Below are 16528 nucleotides of genomic sequence, written 5' to 3'. Positions count from 1 at the left end.
TTGAGACAAATATTTAAAATTTCAATCATTCATAAACCTTCCCTGGGGTCCCTAGATGTCCCACAAAAAATTTGGGCCCGATCGGTTCAGCCGTTTTGACGTTTATTGGATACAAACAGACAGACAGACAAACAGACAGACAAGCCAAATTTATATATAGATAGGTAGTATCACTTTGTATAAAATCTATATATAATAAAACAAGACCATCGTATATATATATATATATTTTCACCTATAGCTGGCCAAACGGCTGGACCGATTGAGCTGAATTTTTTTGTGGACACTCATGGGCAGCCGGGGAGTGTTAAAGGCTAAACAAATTTCGAAATTTTTTTCAGCATTTTTGTTTTCAACATTTTTTTCCACGAGCAACGCCATGCCCTTCAGCTAGTTACATATATTTTATAAATATCGCAGAAAATATATAACAGCTATATAATGTAAAAAGCAATTTTGTAAAGCTTCTCATGGGGTAACTCGTCGCCAGTTTATGTTATGAAGAAGAATGCTCTGAAGTAAAGTAACATAAGCAGTTGAAATTATTAGAAAAATGACGCAGAGCGTACAGTAAGCCTTGTTAACAAATAAAACTTTTACCACTACTAACCTTAATAATAAATGAGAAATAGAGAATCGGGCCCCGCATTGTTTACAAGCGTACGGTTTCTCGCCAGTGTGACTTCTCTTGTGATTTTTTAATTCCTTCGGTTTAGTAAACGTTTTCTCACAATCATCACAAGAATATGGTCGTTCCTTATTATGCACTGAACGAACATGCTCTCGATATCGGGAACAAACTAAAACATTTCAAATAAAAATTTAAACTTCGATTTTGTTTGTAGAAATAAATTAACTAGTGATAAAAAATGACCTATATCTTTGGGGCAGAACTCACAACGTTGAACTTCTATCACCTGATCATTGTTATTAATCAATCAATTTAGCTCAAAAAACAAAATCTTTGCTCTTGTTCAAATTTACGATAAAACAGTGAACAGACCGGGCAAACTAGAACGAGGTGGGGAAGGCAAACCGCACCCGTATAGCTTCCATCCCGCAATTTACTTACAAACATAGACACCAGATATAACACAGTATTGCGTGCAATTCATTTTTAGATTAACTAAATCTATTTTTCTATCTATCTGTATGATTTTAGATTGTTTAAAACCTGAATCGCGGGCAAAACTGCGTTATTTCTGGTAGATTGAATTTCTCCTTACCTTCAAAAACATTTCTAGAGAAGAATAACAGAAACCGAAATGTACAAAATATAACATTTTAGGAGGAAAATGCAATAAATCACAGTTTTAACAAAAGTTTAACTATTGCCCTAGTGAGCAAGAATGTTTGCTTATTTTACAAAAAAAAATATGATTAATATGTTTCGGTTAAAATGGATGCCATGACGTCTTTAAAATCTTAAATTAAAGCTGCACTTCTCTTTAATAAACTTTCAAAAGTAAAGACATTTTGCCGGAAGATATATGGGTGCGGCTAAGGAAGCGATACGGGTAAGCGCTAGGCCTCAAGTTTATGTTTGTAAGTAAATTGCGGGATGTAAGCTATATGGGTGCGGCTTGCCTTCCCCCCCCCCCTCCTGGACCTTGTGCACTGTGCACTATGCAGTTGTGGTTTAAACCTGGAAACGGGGTGTACATAGATTTTCGAAAAATTACTACTATCCCCCTCCTTGAAAAAAAATTCATTTTTTCCCAAGATGAAAAAAGATATAAGTTTTGGATAAAAAAGAACCACTTATAAAGAGTAAAACTGAAAACTAATGAAGAAAAAAAAAACACATCTAAAAACATATTTCTAAAAAGTACATTCTACTGCGAGAAAACCAAATTTTAAGACATGATTTAACATCCCTTGATTCCATGAATAGATTCTGAATGCAGTTTAAACTCTGATCTCCATCTTTAAAATTGATTCAAATAAATAAATTGTTGTTCAGTATACAGAGTTCCCCGTAAAGGATGAGAGTGCACTGACGAGGTCTCATAACGTAGCTGAAGAATGACTTTTCTCTTCTGCTTTGAAAATATTCTTTATCTGACACTTTAAATAAGTTCTAACTTGACAAAGAAAGAATAAGTTAACATCTGCAGGCAACCCCCAAAAAAGAGTTTTTTAAAGTCGTCTTTGAAGTACCATTGCGGGAACCCTGTATATCTATCTAAATATATATTAATTTGTTCTATTTTTAAAATTGTAATTAACCATGGCGTTGTCATATTACCTAAACGTCGAGGGACAATTTTGACATTTGTAGGGTTTAGTATTATCAATTGGCACGTCTAAATGGATTTTCATGTGCTCTTTCAGTTCGCTCCCAGATGGAAATACTCGATCACAAATGTTACATGCATGAACAATGTGCTCTGCTTGATCTTCTTCGTTGAAGCTGGTTTTACTAATTTTCTGAACTGTCTCTTCTTTTTCTAATGTTTCTGACTCTATTCTGTAAAATAAATAATTTTAATTAAATAATGGTAAATATTGACATAAATGAATTGGTTTAAGATATATAACTGCATTGACTAACGTCCAACTTTCAAACCGAAAAGAATTCTGATTTAAAAAACAACTTTAAGTTAACTAAAAAAAGTTTACCTTTTCCTTTTGAATTTTGTTCCTGAAGGTGAGATGGATGGTAGATACAATTTTAGATGTGTATTCTCAAGATATGATTCCTCTTCCTTTACACCTTCATCATCTTCTTCTTCTTCCTTCGCTCCCTCGTTTACTTCATTCATAATTCCTCTTTCATCGATATCTTTGTTTTTCATTTCTTTAATTTTGTAATTAACATCTTTAATACTGGTCGTGTCCTCTTTATCCAGAAATATTTCTCTTTCGTTGATTTCGGTTTCATGGTTAATTCCAGTTTCAACTCGACTCCTCTCTTCTATTGGTTTAATTTCCTCTCTCCGTCTTGGTGGTGGTATTTGTAGGACCTGGAGCAACCCCAGTAGTTCATCAGACACCTTGAGTAATTAGAGTAATTACTACAAGTTAGTTTTTTATCTAAAACTAAACCTAAACCTAAACCTCGAACTTCAGATCTCAGAATTTAATCCGTCAATTTTTAAGTTCTCAGCTAAGTACAACTGATTTTATTAAAACCTTTTCTAGAAAAAAAAACACAGATTTTACTTTACTTAATAACTTAAAAGCATCGAATACTTCCGATTCCGATTTTTTTTAAATATTAAAAATTGGATACGAAAAGAATTTAGAATCTTGATTATTACTCAACACATATTAGACACTACAGGACAGTCCATTATAGAAAAATAATCGACAAGAATTCCGTGTATTTGGAAAAAACGACATGATTACATACCTTCTCTGTATCCCCTGTATAGAGTAGGTTTCTGAGGTTTAGAATTGTATCCCTTGATACACCAGGAACCAGGAGAACTATATCCTCATTCTTCTCTGTTTCCAGGAGAACCCGGAGATAAGGAGAACCACAGGCCAGGATTAAACTAAATACTATGTTTAAAGGACCGTTCTTGGAATAAGGCCTTTGATTTTAAGTTATCCATTTTGTTACTCGTATAACAAGATTCATAATCCTTTAAGGCGTCGATTTAACCCTTTTTCCCCCCATAGTGTTGATGTTAATTTACAAAAAATCAAAACAGAATTTATAATGGTTAGTCAGAGGTATTTATTTTCTCGAAAAATCATTTTTATTTCCAAGAAATAAAATATGTTTGCTCAGAGCGAAAAAAGTTTAGGGATTTTATTCCTTGAATTTGTGAAAAATAATGATTTTTTGATGGAAGACGATAGATTTTAGAGGGAAAGTATCAAAAAAGAATGAAAAGTGCCTTTTGATGTCCAATTTTTCATCTTTTCTCATCAAATCTTCAAAAACAACTCCCCTCCCCCCCCCCATATGGGTGTAATTCTGAAAAATATACACCCCTGTGGCTAGTGCTGGTAACACTATGTACTAAACAGAAAAAGGTAAATATTATGCGACATAACAGCTTCTACTTTGTGACCTCGTTTCTCCTCGAGATTTGATTTTACGAAAAAAAATCAGTGAATAGAACATTTATCTGGTTACAGGGTAAGAATTAAAAAAAATTGTTCTTCTCATTTGCTTCTAAATACTAGGAGTTATGATGCTATACGTATAATATTTCAGTTTTTCATGCAATTCACTTTGGTTTGACGTGAGAAAGAATCATGTTTACCTGACGCGATCAACGTATCGTAAAAATCCTGTATTAACAATACCTATGAAAATATACAGGTTCCATCCCAGGGGGTTGAGACTGATAAACTGCCACGTCGGTAAATAATCCAGTTTCCAACGCATCTCTATCAAAGAAATCAATTTCATGGAAAAGCAGACGTATCAGAACAAGACTCAGAGTAGAGTCAAATTGTTTTTTATCAACCCCAGTACTTAAATATAAATATTAAGTAAATGTTGAGAAGTTTTTTGGGTTTATACATTTTAGGGTACTCTCAAGTGACATTTCAGATTCACATTTGTACCGTTTGAATCTTTGACTGATAAATAAAATTACGGGTTTTATCAAAAAATTGATTATTTCCAAGCGTGGTTTCTCTTCTAATAAGGAAATTATGTCTTTACTGACCCCCGAAGTTTTGCTCTTAATAATGATAAATTTTTAATTGAAGAGATGAAACCGCGTAACTTAAAAATAAAAAATTGATTTTAAGGGTTTCCCTGACTCCATGCAACAATATAGATGCATGATCTTGCTCATACGCGAGATCATGGTCATTCATTTCATGTTGATCGTTTAGTTCTAGCAAGTCATCATCATCTGCGTCCATTTTAAAAAATCAAGTCATCTGAAAAAATGTCATTTATTTGTAGAAAAAAATAGAACTTTATTTTTCTTCAAAATAGTTTTCATGTTCACAATAGTGTTAACAAGTAGAAACATGTATTGTTATTGTTTACATTTTCTGAACCGGATTCAGGCCAAGAATATTAAAGCAGGTCGCCAGTACGTTTGCAGTAGCATCACACAGCAGCAGACGATCATAATTTACCTGAGTAATAATAACAAAATTAATTATTTACTGACAATTTAAAAAATTTATTCATTTAGATTTGTTTTACCTTCACAGTTTCCCCGGCAGAGTTCTTTTCAACACAATAACAATTCTCATAAAACTCTGAAATAATAAACATTAGGATTCATGATCCGTTTCCTGGTCCTTTACCCAATTCTTTTCTCGATTCTTTTCTCGATTCTTTTCCCAATTCTTTTCCCGATTCTTTTCCCAATTCTATTCCCAATTCTTTTCCCAATTCTTTTCCCAATTCTTTTCCCGATTCTTTTCCCAATTCTTTTCCCAATTCTTTTCCCGATTCTTTTCCCGATTCTTTTCCCGATTCTTTTCCCGATTCTTTTCCCGATTCTTTTCCCGATTCTTTTCCCGATTCTTTTCCCAATTCTTTTCCCGATTCTTTTCCCAATTCTTTTCCCGATTCTTTTCCCAATTCTTTTCCCGATTCTTTTCCCGATTCTTTTCCCGATTCTTTTCCCGATTCTTTTCCCGATTCTTTTCCCGATTCTTTTCCCGATTCTTTTCCCGGTCCTTTTTCTGGTCTTTTTTCTAGTCCTTTTCCTTGTCATTATCCTTTTCTTGGGCTTGTCCAGTGTATCTGTCCTGTCCCTGGTCTTATGTGTCCCATATCCTTATCTTATGTGTCCTACACCGTTATGTGTCCTATATCCACGTCCTAGTATACCTGTAAAAACATTTGCCACCTCGTACATATATTCACAGAGAGAATGCATAAACAGATCATCAGTTATCCTAAACAAGGTATTGATTTATAATATGCTTGAACATTAATATAAATATAATTATTGATATATTTTGCATTACGATGGTTATTATTGTTGTCATTATTATTATTTAAGGACAACCCGTATATGTTCATCTATGATTTAAGTGTAAACACTAAACAGGGGGTATTTAAGATTAGCAGGGATATATTTTTCATTAACAGGACTGGGCTAAATCAGGAATAGATGTTCATTAAACAGGAATTTATCAAATGAAAATAAAATTAAATATCAGAGATGGAAACATAATTATCTTCACAGTTTTGAGTTAGATAAAACTTAAGTTTTGAAATCGGAATCTGCCCAATGCTGAAAGTTGCGCATTTAACAGTTTGTATCTCAATTGCATTGACTAAAATATCATAAACCATTCCACATAATACTTCTTATTTCGTATTTAAAATGTAAAAAATCTGACCTTGTAATAACTTCCGGAAGTTTAAGAAGTTGTTTTCCTAATTTCATTTCCTTTTCATGTTCCAGGCTCACAGACACTTCCTTCTTCTTCTTTATCCTACACAGTACACAAACATCAAATTGAAGATATTTTTACACTGAATTAGGATCGAAATATAAAATATCAGAAAAAAAGGGGAAGGGGGAACTTTTTGTCAGTATTCAATTTTTCTTTCCCTCTCTTTTTTAAGAATTTCCCGCCCTGGAGGATGGGAAATTTTTTTTCCAAAATCTTTCACCCTGTATTCGGAAAAATCAAAAACTTACTCAGACAACATTTCGTCCGTCACCTTAGCAGTTCTCGCAATTGATCTAAAATATGTTGAATAATTAGTTTTAAAAAAATATTATAATATCCATCTAACTATCTATTTAGATATTAAGATTGAAAAAAATAGGATTTTCAATAAAGTTTCACCCAGTTGTTTTATTTGCAAAATACTAAAGTCCCGACGATCATTCGCCCCCCTTCTCCCAATCTTTTGGAATGTTGTTATTACCTTATCCTAGTGTACGCGTAAAGCATGTACACGGCGGTGTTCCCCTTGTCCTCCAGCATCTTGTCGAAGGAGAATACGTACTCATGGTTCCTGTTATGGCAGAGGTCAGAGTACTTGATACAACCGTAGGCAACACTCTGCTGGGCGGCTTCAAGCTCTTCAGGGGTCAGAACCTGATCAATCAATCAATCAATCAATCAATCAACGCACTAATATTCAATCAATCAACAAATCAACCAATTCAAATTTTTATCTTAATCTTTAATCTCAATTTAAATAAATTGTTACCTCATGTCTTCCCTTTTCCTTCAGTTTCTCCAAGCTTCGTTTTAATCCTAGGAAGAAAATCATATTTGAATAATTTTAGGAAATTGTGAAAATAAAATCATATTAATCAATATTATCTGTGAACTTTCCCTTTTAAGGGTCATACATGACATTTTTGGGAAACTAAATTTTAAAGTTGAAGCATCAATAGATTTGAGGCCCCTCCAAAAAAAATTATACCCGAGGCCTAAAGTATGATGATGGTGAAATTGGAGATTTCAATTAAGCAGCGTTAATCTAAGCAAAAAATATCGGCAGCTCTACAGGGTTTCGTAGAATTTTTTTTCCGAATTTTCAGAAGGGAGTCAAAAAAAAAAGGAAGAAAATTGAAAATAAAGGATGAAAAATTGATGACGATTATTATTAAAATAATTTTTCAAATTTCAAAATAATCTAACCTTCGTCAAGGAGTTCCACAAGCCTGACTGTATCTCCGCTTCTAGTTTTAAACTTCTTCTTATCCTCTCCTAAAACAACTCCAAACCCAACATGGTCTAGTCGCACCTTTGCGGGGTCGAAATAACCTAAAAACAAATTAACTTTACTTTTTAATTTTTCAATAAATTTTCTGTATTTTCATTGTTTCTTTCAGTTTTTTTTATCATATTGGCGATTGGAAAATAATCAGATAACCATTATTGTTTAAATTTGACCCACCTGCTTGTTGAGCACAGGCAAATACTTGTTGGAAATGAGTTGCTTGCCCCAGGTCTGTCAGATATATTATCCAATCTGCTTTCTCCTCCTCTACCCTCTGCCTGAAATAAAATAAATGAGTCTTATAAAATAAAATAGAAACAAAAGCGTCAATAAGAAAATAATTTTCCTGAAAAAGACCATTTTAACAATTGAATTTCATGGAGCAAGATTCTGTCAATATTAATTAAGTCTTAATATTAAAAATTGTAGAACTATAAGATACAACAAGAATGGATTTTTTGCCCCCACCCCCCACGCCACACCCCTTAAGAGGATGATTTTTTAAACGCGGAGGGGGGGGGGGGGTTACAAACTCACAAATTTAATTCCCTTTCTTTCAATACTTCAAACCAAGAAAATCATTGATTAACCCCAATTTACCGATAAAAAAATAATAATAGGGAGGGATGGGGGTGGGGGGGGATTACTTTAAAACATTTCAATAGTTTAACACATATAGTATCCAAAAATTTTAAAATTTTGGTTTACCTTAGAGCTGCCATATCACTGGTATCATAGGTATACCCTCCATCAGATTTAACCACGGTTAAAGGAACCGAACACCCAGGACCAAACATTACCATTCGACCCTCATCCTCCTATTCATTAATCAATCAATCAATCATTATTGTTAAAATTATTTAATTAATTTAGAAACGTCAGTTAGATAAATAAGTAACTGATGGCTAACAATCTGACACTTATGCAATAGAAAATAAAAACGGTCTGCTGGGTGTAATTTGAAGTAAAATTTTAACTAAAGATGGGCAAAGATTCACAAAGGTACCTAATATACATGTTTATCATCAATAATGTGGAAGTTTTCGTCATTTTTTAGCTAAAAATCTGTTGAATTCTGGAAGACCCGGAATTAACATGTAATTAATCAAACGAAATTACAATCTAATTTTACAAATATCATTGATAAAACAAAAATATCAAAAAAGCCATAGTCCAGCCAATTCCAAAATGTGGTCGGTCTTTATTGTGCGTTTAAAATTACCCATCAGTTAACTGTCGATTAATTCCGGGTCTTTCTGGTTCTGCACATGCCACTTTGTAGTTTATAGAGAACCCACATTTGAAAATAATTAACTTTAAAAGAACAGTTTGTTCATATCTCACGAATTTTTAATCTGGCAAAGGTTTTGTGTATCGGACTTACCATTCTATAATTTAATGGTCACTTGAAATTACACTTCCACTTTACAGTCCCTCTACATGTATTTTTGGCGTAATATGTAAACAAAGACAGACAAAAACTTACTAGCAAGAACGATAAATAAATGAGGTTAGGTCTAAAAATTCAATCAATAAATCAATAAATAATCTGAAGAACCTGAATAAGTTTTCTGTCAGTGAGGTCCTTGACAACCTCGACCATCTTGTCCTGGTAAAAGGACTCACCCCGCTCCTAATCGGTTTATAAAACATTATCAGCATCAATCAATCAATCAATAAAATTATTAAATAATCATTTCAAGAAATAGCCCTATCCCACTAAATTTTGTAAAAGATTTAGTGCGTCTTCAAAAGAATTGAGACAAAGAAAAAAAATGTTATTTCATTTCGTCTCACTAAGGGCTTCAAGCCAGGGGCGGCTTGTAATACTTTCCAGAGGGGGAGAAATATTTCAAGTTTGGTGGAAGGTGGAAAATGTGTTTACAAGATTAAGACTAGAAGGTGCCTGGTCTCTCTTTTTGTGCTCTTAATTTTTCCAAGGGGGGACACCCCCAGTTTTCCAGGGAGTGGAACGTCACCCCTTTTTCCCAGGGGTTCAGCCACTATTCTTGTGCGCCAGTTCAAGTTGAGCAGAAGTGGTAAAACTATGTTTACGCGGCTAAACCATGTAATCTCCGTTTGTCTGTTTGTTTGTCCGATCATAACTCATAACCCTTGACCGATTTGCCTCAAATTTTGATAGGGGGAGCTTGGAAGAACCGAGGGAATGTTCTTTGTTTGATTTTGAGATTCTAAATTTTTCTAAATTCTAAATTGCAATTTACGACCAAGCGCGGGTAAACGGTGGGAGTATCTATGAGTACCCTGGGCAACGCTGGGTTCTCAAGCTGGTCTTTAAAAAAACTAATGTTAAATTTTCCTTGATTTGAACTTGAAGTCGATCATAAACTTTCTGGAATTCTTTCCTTGAAACATCACAGATTAGATTCCATCCCTTGATATAATCTGGATCATGCGCCTGAAGCTTGACAACACATTGATAAGCCCGAGCCTTGAAGGGTTCATCAGAGTCAAACCGCAGCTGAAAAAAAACAGTTGTATTTTTAATACACTGTAAAAAATCTTTATAAACTACCTTTGACTGTTTATAGAAGGTCATGAGGTCCGAGATTGGAGGAGACTCAGTCAGATAATTAGGGAACTCGTCTTGAAGGTGAGCTATCAACATACCAAACTAGAAAACAAAACGTTTTAAAAAATAAAAAAAAATTAGGATTTCAAGTGTGGAAGATATTAACACTCCAAGATTAATATTCTTAAGAGGGTGTTTAAAAGGTAAATAAAAATATTATCGGGGGTTTTTTTTAGAATTAACCGGGAGGGGGCGGAGGGGGTAAAAAAAAATTTAGATATTTATTACTCTAAGATACTTTTAATCCAGTTAAGCAATTTAAAACGGTAAACGGTAAAATTTGGCTCCTTGAAATATATTTACTTGAGCAATATTTTTTTTTAAAGAGTGGGAGAGGGTAAATGATTTTTCAGAAGGGGGGATTGATTTATCATCAAAAGGATTTTCAAAAAAATGTGAAATATCTACCTGTGTCCCCCAGTCCCCAACATGATTAAGACGAACAACATCATGTCCCAGGAACTCCATTAGACGGCAAACAGAGTCTCCGATGATGGTTGACCTAGGATGGTAAACCTTTGATAACTAGATTTTTTTAACAAAAAAGTTAAAATATGACACTCTGTAATGATTAGATAACTAGTTTAAGATCAGATGACAAAAGTGGTTGATCACGCTAGCGCCGTTATTAGAACGAGAACTGCTTCGCGTGCTTTAAATTGTACAATTAACGTGAATAATCCTGAATCCCTCACTTTTCAAAAACAATCAGTAGATTAGGATGGTGTCTTAATTCAGTCTGTATTGGGTTGCCGCTTGTATTTTTAGATACTTTTTCAAAGATTAAGTGCCATGTCTAATAAATTTAATGACACTGAACTAAAACTTTAAAATTTCTGAACAAGGTTCTAAAGAAGAATGTTACCTAAGATGTCCGACATGCATCTCCTTGGCAATATTTGGTGAGGAGAAATCAACAATAAGTCTCTTCCTTCCACCATCTTCAAAGCACAAAAGATTAACTTTTAATATTCTTTTGTTTAAATACATTCATAAAACATGAACTCAAACATCGAACAAACAAGACTTGGTAAAAGCAGCCTAAGAAAGAAACATAGCTAGATAGTTTAAGGGAAGTTTAAATCATCAGCGGGAAAAATGAAAATGCCAATTTTGTCTTTTTGGCAAATGGGTCTTATTCCTGAAAAAAAGGGAAACCAATAATTTATTATTATCTATCTATTTTAATAAATTTGTTTCAATATGTATAAATGGAAAAATGAAAAATGTAATTCAAGTAAGAGTTTTAAGGCTCATTAATATAATAAAACAAGACATTAGTATATATATATGTTGCCTATAGCCGGCCAAACGGCTGGACCGATTGGCCTGAATTTTTTTGTGAGCACTCAGGGGTGGCCGGGGGTGTTATAGGCTAAAAAAAATTTTAAAAAATTTTCGACATTTTTTTCAAATTTTTTTATTCCACGGGCAACGCCGGGCCCTTCAGCTAGTTATCATTATTACTATTTATTCAAAAGAAAAAAAATTAAAAATTCTTTTTTTTATGAATACCTAGAGGAGGTGGACGAACCCCTTTTTCTACAAGAGCATCCAGCTCAGCCTTATATCATCAACATTTAACTCTTTATTTATCAAAATTAGCAGATTTTTTTTTTAAAAATTGGTTTTTACAACTTAGTTTGGCAAATTTATAAAGGTAGTAAATTTTACAACCCAAATTGGCGGATTTATAAAATTCTTAGGACTTGATCTCACTGGGACAAACTGGGCGTTAATGTGTAGAAAATGTTTTTAAAAAATTAAGGTAAAAGTTTACGAGGAACCCGGTGTAAATGTATAAAAATGTCGTTAAAAAGTAAAATTATACGAAGGGTTGTAAATGTACAAAAATGTCGTGTAAATGTTGAAAAAATGTCTTCAAAAAAAGTAAAGTTATACGAGAAGCCACATGAAAAAATTTAAATATAATTAAAGAAAATAAATGTATATTGAATGGTTCCTGAATGAATGATTTCTTGATGAATATATTGACAAAGCCAGGTCCAGCCACCTCAAGTTTATCAATTACATCATTACTGGGCACATTCTCAACTATCTTGGTAGCAACATCTCGAGGTGCAAGCTTAATACCACAAGCCTGAAACAAGATTTAAATCAGAAAACGTCTTACACTCTTTTCCAAGAACCTTTTTAAATAAAGAGATGAAGGGGGGGGGATTACATAACCGTAATGAAGACACAAATCATAAAAAGGAAAAATATTGTTCAAAGCGACATTCCATATTATTCGATTTAAGAGTTGGGGTAAAAATGTAGTAAATTCACGTTTATGGCGCTGAGTTGATTTCGCGAGAGGAGGGGGAAGAGGAAATTAATTGGCTGACATTAAAAAAAGAGCTTTTTCCAGGGGCGGACACAGGATTTAAGTGAGGGGGTGGCAAGATTTTTTAGGAACAAAAAAATTGATAATTAGGAACAAAATTTCACGCCGCAGGGAAAAATTTTTGTGACTTAAAAGACTCAAAAAGAGTCAAAATTAATGACTAAAGACTAAAAAACTAGATTTTTAACTTTTCGCACATTATAGTATATTAAGACTTTTGGCTTTTTCCATTAGAGCCCCACCCACTTTTAACGTGCCTGTGTTAAAAAGTACACCTGTGTTAAACACTACAACAGTACAGTTTGATAAGACACAATGAAAGCCTGTTTACCTTGTTTGTACTTTAATAATATTGGTTTGCCATTGGTACTATGGGTGTTAGCACTGTGTATAGCTGGGTACATGATGTACATGAGCTGTTAGAATCAGCGTACCAAGTCATCAGTACATGAGCAGAACAAAAGTAGAATTATATCTCTGAATAATGATTCACCCGCATATTCGGGAAATTTGGACAGTTCGACAGATTTATCAACAAGATTCTAGTAAAAACAAAAATTTATGTTTGTCTCGTTTTTAACTGTGTATATATAAATTTTACTAAAAATAAACCATTTTCTGAAAACTATTGTTTTGTGCTAATTGTTAATTTTCAAGATTGCGATGGCGCGACAAAAAGTATAATCGTGAATACAATAAAATGAATATTCTAATTTTAAAGAATAAAACTGCTAGATCTTGTTTCCAAATAGAGATCAGAACTCTCAATAAAATCTGGGTGATCAATGATTTTGGCGTCAAAAATAAAACCTGGTAAATTTGAGTTGTGATTTAATAAACGAGAGAGAGTTCAACTAGGTCTGCCTAATTAGTTCAACTAGGTCTGCCTAGGTAGTTCAACTAGGTATGCCTAATTAGTTCAACTAGGTCTGCCTAGGATTCCTAAACGCTGTTGTCAGTTCTTGAAGGGACTGAATGCGATTCTCCATACAATTATAACAACACCCAATTCACAGCGGTACAACTATATATTTTTACTTGCAGTTTCTCTACCAAAGTGACTGGCGCATTTCTTGCTTACGAAAAGCACTTAATTTACAGAAAATTAAATTCAGAAATACAACGATATCTTTCACATTTTTGATCAGATTAAGGTTTCAAGGGTACCGTTTATGCATGTTGAAGTTACGCTTTCATTCCATTTTACTGGATGTTTACCTTAAGAAGACCTGAGATAGGCATAGCACCATTGAACTGATAATCTCCGAACTTAGGTGAGGGTAGGACAGGACAGGGAGGGTCGACTAGGTCGGGGAACCCAACAGATATTCCAGATTTAAACAAATCTATCAACAGGGTAGAGATATTCTTCATATTCTCACTACTATTCATCTCCTAGAACACAAGAAATAAATGATTACAACAGAACGTCCTTAAGGCCCTCCGTTTTTTAGAAAAAAAATCTTATTTGTAAATTTTAAAAATTTTTGATTTTTTTAGAAAAAAAATCTTATTTGTAAATTTTAAAAAATTTTAATAACACTTTTTATTGGCTTTATTTTGTTCCTTTCGTTTTTACCACATCTTTCAAATTTTGAAAGAAACAAAGATTTCTCGAGTTACGTTCAGGTCAAGTAAAGTATGTTTAATGTATTTTAAGGTTAAAAAAACCACTAAAATTATAAAACAAACATCAAAAACTTATCATTGGGATTCGAACGAACAAATATCATGATCAAACCGTTTAAAATATAACAGGTTAATTCTAAGAAAATAAAATTATCTCTCTGATTTTCTGAAATACAATTCTTCTGATAAAATTAACATTACTTCAACCTGAACTGATGAAATAACTTTTGTTCATTTAAAGTAGGGTTATATATGATTAGTTTGAGATAATGGATAATAGAATATCACAAAGCTAAATATATCCAATATATTATCCCCCCCCCCTGCTGTGGATATTTTTACCCTCAAGATATTTCTTTATATCACCTTTTGCACAGCTTTCTTCAGAATATTGATCCTGTACTTCAACCTACGAAATATTTAAAATTATAAACATTGCATCGACTTTTTCTTCGATGACATCCTTCATAACAAAATTAATTACAAATGTTTTCACTAATTCTCGTTCATCTTCTATTTTATTAATTCTTATTCACCTTTTATTCCTCTGTCTAGATTTAAATCGTGGTTTCCATAAAAAATTAATTTTGCAATTGAATGAAGGAGGGTTATTTGCATAAAAATATTTTTAAAAGACTGTAAAACATGTATTAATCCTGGTATTTTAGTTTTCTACCTGGTATTCTCCGCCTTTAGTTTAGTTTTCTACCTGGTATTCTCCGCCTTTAGTTTAGTTTTCTACCTTGTATTTTCCGCCTTTAGTTTAGTTTTCTACCTGGTATTCTCCGCCTTGAGTTCCGTTTTCTACCTGGTATTCTCCGCCTTGAGTTTGGTCAATTCCTCAGAAGTTTGAGAACTATCCTTTGCTTCAATGTTTCCTGACTTCAAGTTCTCAAGTTCCTAACAGAATAAAACATATTTCAGAGTTTGTAACTTGTTTGTTGGTCGCCAATCGCGATCAATTATCTAAATGTTGCAGGGTTACAGGGTTAAACAAAATCAGCCTTCAAATCGTTGTATCCAAAGAGCTTCCGAGACTGTTAGTTTAGTCTTAGTTTGTTACCTCAGTGAACTAATTCAACCTTTATCATTTAGAATGTGGTAAGAAAGGTGCAACAATTAACAGATTTCCATTAAAGTTGTAAGCATTATGAATTATATAATTCTGCAGCTTTGAAACTATAGACGATATTGAACAAATTAAAGTCACCAATGCTTCATGTACATTGTACAATGGTAGAGTAAACATGTCTTCTTATATTAATTTCAAATTCAAAAACAAGGCATCAAATCTTTAATAGTAATTTCATGTGACTTTACATTTAAAGTGACCTGACCGTTTTAACCGTTGTCCAAAGGCCACTTTGTTAGTCAGACAGATTCATTTATTATTTGAAGGTTACTGGAATTAACATCCATAATACTTCCGGCCAGTGGGTTTAATCTGTTTAAATTAAATATCAGAATTTATAAAACTATGTTATCCATCAGTAAGACAAGGATAAATACCATCCTATAAATTAAAATGGGTACTGTTGTGAATCAGATACAACACACAAGTGAAAAGTCACTTGGTTATACAGTTGGAGATAAAATACTAAACTGATCATACAAAAAGTCGATTTCATTATTAAAAAGATGCGACAGCCGATTAGTCAGTTTTTCGATATTTTTCAAACTAGTTTTATTTAAGGTTAAAAGTTAGCTTCGATATTGTGACAAATTAGACAAATAAGATTCATACAGAGGCGCAACTAGTGCTTTTGTGAGGGGCTGGGGTGGGGAAACAGAGGGTGTTACCATACCGTTTACAGGATTTGAAGGAGCATTTATTTTCGATGGGTTGGCTCTGTGGTCAAATATACCAAATATTTATAACTTACAGCTTTAAAATGAACTGAGTGAATTAAATGAACATTTACGCGAATCGCCAAGAAATCTGATCTTTTGGGAAAATTTAATAAAAAATTATCCAATTGTGTAACACTATCCTTGCTAAAGGTGAAAATAAACTTGCTCAAATCCCAACCTCATCAAACATTAAAATATAATCATTCTTTGCAGGAGTTGCTCTAAGTATCCTTCCTATGATCAACCAATCCTTCTAAAAATAATTATGTAAAAGCTTTCAAGGTTCAAAAATGCGCTGCACCTTGAACAAAGCAGTATTCCGAAAAACCAATAAAAAATATCAAAGTTTTAGTATCCTTGATTCTCAAACGTACCTTAATAAGTATTTCAATCTGTTTCTCAGCTTGATCTGCCCTAGCAGTATATGCATCTAATTCTAACATATTCTATCAATATCCTGAATTCAGGATCTGAAACGAGAAAA

General features: G+C 33.2%; 2 protein-coding genes across 2 annotated transcripts in view; both read right to left on the bottom strand.

Moving 5' to 3' along the window:
• Nucleotides 1-4850, bottom strand: part of LOC111700738 (mitochondrial import receptor subunit TOM70) — a 42366-nt gene extending 37516 nt beyond the window's left edge. The window contains exons 1-8 of the mRNA XM_023471772.1: nt 4724-4850; nt 4264-4347; nt 3356-3500; nt 2623-2996; nt 2249-2470; nt 1878-1926; nt 875-917; nt 611-800 (exon numbers count right to left, since the gene is read on the bottom strand). Of these exons, the coding sequence (XP_023327540.1) occupies nt 611-800; nt 875-917; nt 1878-1926; nt 2249-2470; nt 2623-2996; nt 3356-3500; nt 4264-4347; nt 4724-4833 (1217 nt within the window). The 5' untranslated portion in view covers nt 4834-4850. The remainder of the gene's footprint in view (nt 1-610; nt 801-874; nt 918-1877; nt 1927-2248; nt 2471-2622; nt 2997-3355; nt 3501-4263; nt 4348-4723) is intronic.
• A 25-nt stretch (nt 4851-4875) lies between these two features.
• On the bottom strand, nt 4876-16514 carry LOC111700739 (arginine--tRNA ligase, cytoplasmic). The gene is made up of 21 exons (XM_023471773.1): nt 16419-16514; nt 15002-15093; nt 14560-14602; nt 13783-13959; nt 12181-12318; nt 11733-11781; nt 11083-11158; nt 10626-10719; nt 10161-10259; nt 9945-10106; nt 9183-9257; nt 8333-8442; nt 7802-7902; nt 7543-7668; nt 7106-7152; nt 6818-6990; nt 6585-6629; nt 6280-6375; nt 5762-5829; nt 5126-5181; nt 4876-5055 (listed from the first exon to the last, which is right to left on the bottom strand). The coding sequence occupies exons 1-21, from the start codon at nt 16485-16487 to the stop codon at nt 4960-4962; spliced, it is 1992 nt and encodes a 663-aa protein (XP_023327541.1). The 5' UTR covers nt 16488-16514; the 3' UTR covers nt 4876-4959.
• Between the last annotated feature and the right edge of the window lie 14 nt (nt 16515-16528).

Source organism: Eurytemora carolleeae, unplaced genomic scaffold, assembly GCF_000591075.1.
Source record: "Eurytemora carolleeae unplaced genomic scaffold, Eaff_2.0 scaffold415, whole genome shotgun sequence".
Taxonomy (NCBI): Eukaryota; Metazoa; Arthropoda; class Copepoda; order Calanoida; family Temoridae; genus Eurytemora; species Eurytemora carolleeae.
This window is presented reverse-complemented; position numbering and strand designations above follow the sequence as displayed.